The 5,555-nt window shown below is 54.2% G+C and overlaps 1 protein-coding gene across 1 annotated transcript; it reads left to right on the top strand.

Moving 5' to 3' along the window:
- The first annotated feature begins 3,326 nt into the window (after positions 1 to 3,326).
- On the top strand, positions 3,327 to 5,198 carry CCDC71L (coiled-coil domain containing 71 like). Its single transcript, XM_069801833.1, has one exon. It carries the CDS (start codon positions 3,496 to 3,498, stop codon positions 4,360 to 4,362), a length of 867 nt encoding a protein of 288 aa, XP_069657934.1. The 5' UTR covers positions 3,327 to 3,495; the 3' UTR covers positions 4,363 to 5,198.
- Positions 5,199 to 5,555: the final 357 nt, after the last annotated feature.

Genomic DNA, 5,555 nt, shown 5'->3' with positions numbered 1-5,555 from the left:
AGTACCGTGAGTGATAATTAATGCTTATAAGAAGTAGTATGATTAAAATGAAGAGCTATGCACTTCCAAAGGTTTATTAATTTTATTATCATCATTTTTACTGTACTGAGCTATTGTAAATTACTAAAAGATAGCCAATTACCGTGGATTTTTTTGAGATGACTTTGTAAGGTATTACAAGGAGAGTGTTACACTGCAGAAAACTCATAATGAAGTTGCAAAATTGAGATTACATCCTATGCCTTAAAATGGTATTGTCCCTCCTGGAAGCAAAAAAGTAAAAATAATTAATAAATGCTGATTAACACAAAAATGTACTAATCCCTTTTCACTTGCAGCTACAGTGACTCGTTTACCGCTTGCTTAAAATTCCCCACCTCTGTCAAAATGATTTTTGAGTCATATGTCAGAAATGTCTGTAATTTCAGGAAAAAGGTTATGGCCAATGATTATAAGCAACTGGGTTTCTGCAGTTTAATGAGGGCTCACTTGTCAGCTGAGCTGCTGAATCTGAGAGTGTGGGAGCTCCTGCCACTGAGAACATGAGCACAGGTCATCTCCTGCGGTCCAGCAGGTGATGAGCCTCTTGCTAAGCTGTGGTCACCCCATGGCTGCGACCAGGCGCTCATGCCAAGAGCGTGACTAATTGCAGCACAGCTGGATCAAGAGATGCCTGGCCCTGACGCTTCCAGCTCCGGGCTCTTGTCCTCTGCATGACAGGATACCTCCCTCAGCTAAATCAATCTGCCTGCACGACTGTGCTCTAAAGTACGCTGTGAAATGAATCCGATTAAAAACGGCACTAACACCATCGTTTTGGGAAAGGGTTTTTTTTAAGAATGGGTAATTTAGAAAGCTGGTTTAGAATATGGCTGCACCTCGAGACTGTCCCCATGAAGATTTAAAATAGCTTTGTTAATATCCACTTTAAATGGTTATTTGGATTAATATTCTTGAGTTTCCCATGAACACAAACTGAATTATACTGTGAAGAAAAATAATTTATTTCCATTGGCAGTAAGGAATAATTTCTCACGCATAATTTCTGCTTCTTATTTGACTGGCTTTCTAGACATTCCAATTTAGGCTCTTGATGAGTTGAGAATAAAAGATTTCCCTATTCTAAACTGAAAGATTAATTACAGAACAAAGACTGTCTATGAAGAAAAATGTTATTCCTTGCCCTTTACCGATGCTGAGAGAAAGTAATTAGTTAGGAGTTTAATCAAACCCTGAGTAGGATTTGTAGGGAAGGTTAAACCAGCTCTGCCCTTGCCGATACCTTGCTGTTCTGGGTGCGGGGAAGAGCTCTGGTTTAATTGAAACAATCCGGGAACCTAACAAGACACTCTCCCTGTGACAGCAATCTCTGAAGTGTCAGAAAGCATGGTCTAGAGGGACATGGGATTTCACAGCAGCTGAAAAAATTGTGCTCTGAAGCTGCAAGCGTAGCAGTGCCATGCAGAAAGAAACAGCACTGTGGACTCAGAAAGCTGGTGACTCTCACAAAGGGCTCAACCAGTGCAAAGACTGAGGTTTTTTGACTTCATTTGGGATATGCTTTGTTGGGATATGAAGCCAATCCCAACGATGCTGTGAATATTTCAGTGTTGACAGGTTGGAGAAATGGGCTGACAGGAACCTCATAAAGTTCAACAAGAAGTGCAAAGTCCTGCACCTGGGGAGGAACAACCCTATACACTGATATATGTGGGAGGCCACCCAGATGGAAAGCAGCTTGGGAGAAAGGGACCTGGGGGTCTTGGTGGACACCAGGTTGAACTTGCTGCAAAGAAGGCGAAGAGTATCCTGGGCTGCATTAGGCAAGTATTGACAGCAGACTGAGGGAGGTGATCCTTCCACTTTATTCACTGCTGGTGAGGCCACACCTGGAGTGCTGGGTCCAGTTCTGGGCTCCCCAGTACAAGAGAGACATGGACATACGGGAAAGAATCCAACGAAGGGGCACAAAGATGATGGAGGGACTGGAGCATCTCTCCTACGAGGAAAGGCTGAGAGAGCTGGGACTGGTGAGCCTGGAGAAGGCTCAGGGGGATCTTAGCAATGTATGTAAATACCTGTAGGGAGGGTGCAAGGAGGACAGAGCCAGGCTCTTCTCAGTGGCGCCCAGTGACAGGACCAGGGACAGTGGGCACAAACTGAAACACGGGAGGCTCCCTCTGAACATCAGGAAACACCTTTAGCACTGTGAGCGTGACTGAGCACTGGAACAGGTTTCTCAGAGTAGTGGTGGAGTCATAGAATATCTTGAGTTGGAAGGGACCCATAAGGATCATTGAGTCCAACTCCCTGCTCCTCGCAGGACTACCTAAAACTAAACCTATATGACAAAGAGCATCACTGAGGTGCTCCTTGAACTCTGACAGGGTTGGTGCCATGACCACTTCCCTGGGGAACCTGTTCCAGTAACTGACCACCCTTCTCAGTTAACTTTTTCCTAATGTCCAGTCTGAACTTCGCCTGATGCAGCTTCATTCCATTTCCTCATGTCCCATCACTGGTCACCAGAGAGAGGAGTCTCCATGCTTGGAGATACTCAAAAGCCATCTGGTCATGGTCCTGAGGAACCTGGTCTAGGTGGCCCTGCTTGAGCAGGGAGGTTCGACAAGATGACCTCCAGAGATTCCTTCCAACCTCAACAGTTCGGTGATTCTGTGACTTACGACGTTGCACGACTGGCCTACAGGTTCGTGTTAAAAAACCCTCTGCAGCAGGATGGATGTATTTAATATCGTACGGTGGACTTCACTGTACGACGCCTGTTTACCCATTATTGTCGTTTCGCTCGGCCTTTGCTCTTCCTCCGGGGCAGCCTGCCCATCAAAGCGTCCAACCAAATCCTTACTTGCACGCATTTCATGTTAGAAACCATCTTTGCCCACCGCCCCGTGAAGAACCTCGTCCTCGCAGCGAGGCGCGAGGCCAGCACACGGCACAGCGGTCGCGCCAGACCTGCCGGTACCCTTCGCTGTTCCCTGAGGGAAGGGGCCACTAACCCGGACGCCCTACCGAGGGTGGGGGGAAGGCGGCCCAGTGGCGTTCCGGGGTTCCCCGTCGCCGTCCCCCGCCCGCGCAGCTGACGGCAGGCGGACACCTCCCGCCGCCCCGGGAGGGGACGCTCCCGGCCGCCCCCTCGCCGCCCCCACCTCGGGCTCCCCACGGGGCGCCCGCCGCCCTCCCAATGGCCGCCTCCACGGCGCGGGGGGCGGGGCTTGGCCCGCCCGACGTGTTTCAAACGGGCCAACCGCCAGGCGCGGAGGGAGGGCGGTCCGGCGCGCAGTCCCCGCCTGGGAGTTTAAAGCGCCATTTTGTGCCGGGCGGCAGGATATCGATCGTCGCTCCCTGCGCGGCGCGGAGGCGGCGGGGTGCGGTGAGGGGAGGCGAGGCGAGGCGGCGGGCGCCCGTGCGCCTCGCCTCTCCTGCTCTGCTCTCGCGTCTCGGCGCCTCTCGCCGCCACCCCGTCCCTCTGCCTCCATGACCCGCAGTAGGAAGCAGGCGGCGCTGGAGAGAGGAGCCGGGAAGATGAGCCAAGAGGCGGGGAGCGCCGCGGCGGGGGCCGCGGGAGCCCGGGCGGCGGCGGTGGCGGCGGCGGGGGCAGCCGGCGACGGAGCGGCGCCCGCCGCCTGGGGGCTGGAAGGGGAGGCGGAGAAAGTTGTGTACTCGCGCTCGCAGGTCTCCTTCGCGGGCACCAAGGCGCTGGGCGACGCCCTCAAGCTCTTCATGCCCAAGTCCACGGAGTTCATGAGCTCCGACTCGGAGCTGTGGAACTTCCTCTGCAGTCTCAAGCACGAGTTCTCCCCGGTCATCCTCCGCAGCAAGGACGTCTACGGATACGCCTCCTGCCGCGCCGTCGTCCCCGACCCGCCGCCGCCCTCGGCGGAGCGGCCCCGCCGCCGCGCCGGCAAGCGGCGCCTCCCGCCCGCCGACGCCAAGCGCCGGGCCGCGGCGGCGGGGGGCAGCGGCAAGCGGCGGAGGCGGCGGCGGCGCCGCCGCAGGAGGGGCCGGGAGAGGCAGCGGCAAGCGGCCGCGGCACCGGCGGCCGACGGCCCCCGCGGCGGGGGGGAGGCGGCGGCGGCGTTGGAGCCGCCGGGCGAGGAGGCGGACAGCGAGCGGGGCAGCCCGGCGGAGGGGGCCGCCTGGGAGCCCTTCGGCGGCAAGTCGCTGGAGGAGATCTGGAAGGCGGCCACCCCCCGCCTCACCACCTTCCCCACCATCCGGGTGCGGGGCAGCGTCTGGAGCCGGCGGAGCCTGGCGGCGGCGCGGCGCCGGGCGCAGCAGATCCTCGGCGTGGACCTGTCTCCCGTGGTGCGGGTGCGCCGCTTCCCCGTGGCGCCGTCCTGAGGCCGCGGGGGGAGCGGGGAAGGCCGGCGCCTCATCTTGGCCGCGGCGCGGACAAAGAGACCGATATCAGTCACCTGTTTACATTGCTTTTGTCTGGACCGTGTTCTGCTGCTGCACTTTATGGCTCGCTCGGGCGGGGGCCGGGCCCCCCAGCCGCACGGGGGGGCGGCCTGCCGGGCCGCCGCGCAGCCGGGGCCGCGGGCTGGGCCGCGTCCCGTCCCCGTCCCGTCCCTGTCCCGTCCCCGCCGGGGCGCGGGGAGGCGCGAGGGACCGTCTGGCAGGTATCACGCGTGGGGACCAAGTTCCACTTCCACTTTTTTCTCTCCCTTTGGGCTACCTCACTGGTCCAGAAGTCCACCCGAGAAGTTATTTTCCAAAGGAACTTACTTTCATGCTTGTATAATAAAGCACCATCTGATTCTTGCTTTTTTTTTTCTTCCCTCCCCCCTTTTCTGATGGATTATGTATGCGTTGTGGTGTTGCACTAGTATGTGCTCAGGGTATTTTGAATCCCAAGCATTCCCAAGCTTCAGTTTACTCTGATCAAGGATGCGTAAAGAATGGAGGTTCAGGACTTGTGGCTGTTCTTGATGGTGCAAAAACTTTTTTTTTTTTTTTTTTAAATTTCATGGGCTTAGTGATATATAAAAATGTATCGCGCAGTATAATTGTTACACTTTTGTATCTAAAGTCATTTTTAAAGTTTTCTAGTTGAACTAATGTTTGTTTCTATTGAGCACCTAAAGATAGAATCATCCTGATATTTTATAACCCTGTTTACTTTAGGGAAGCTCATTTGGTCAACCTAAGTGAACTTAATAAAAGTCAAGGAACAAGTGACGTTTCAGTTCAATGAAACCGCACCGGGACGGGTTCCTGGGTGAAGTACACAATCTAGGCGCTTAATGTAAACAAGCTTAGAGTTTGTGAAGAATGTCACTGCTCATCTAAGCAATGTATAGGTGTCTGAGGGTGAGCTATGATACGATGTTGGTGCTGACAGCCGAAAGTCAGTAGCTCGCAGGCCACAAATACCACACTGAAGTGCCTTTCTCTGCAAAAAGCAAGACTTGATAGCTGATCGCTTCATAACAAAATAGCGCTGGTTGTTATCCTGCGGTTGTGAGATGATTAATGATGGATAATCATTTAACATAATTACTTGCACGTAATTGTTTTTATAAACCTCTCTT

This window comes from Haliaeetus albicilla, chromosome 14 (genome assembly GCF_947461875.1).
Source record: "Haliaeetus albicilla chromosome 14, bHalAlb1.1, whole genome shotgun sequence".
Lineage (NCBI taxonomy): Eukaryota > Metazoa > Chordata > Aves > Accipitriformes > Accipitridae > Haliaeetus > Haliaeetus albicilla.
Note: the sequence above shows the minus strand (reverse complement) of the source record. Positions and strands in the feature narration are given on the sequence as shown.

What these genes read in the sequence shown, in the direction of transcription:
- CCDC71L (XM_069801833.1), top strand. Translation starts at nt 3,496, where the DNA reads ATGACCCGCAGTAGGAAGCAGGCGGCGCTGGAGAGAGGAGCCGGGAAG.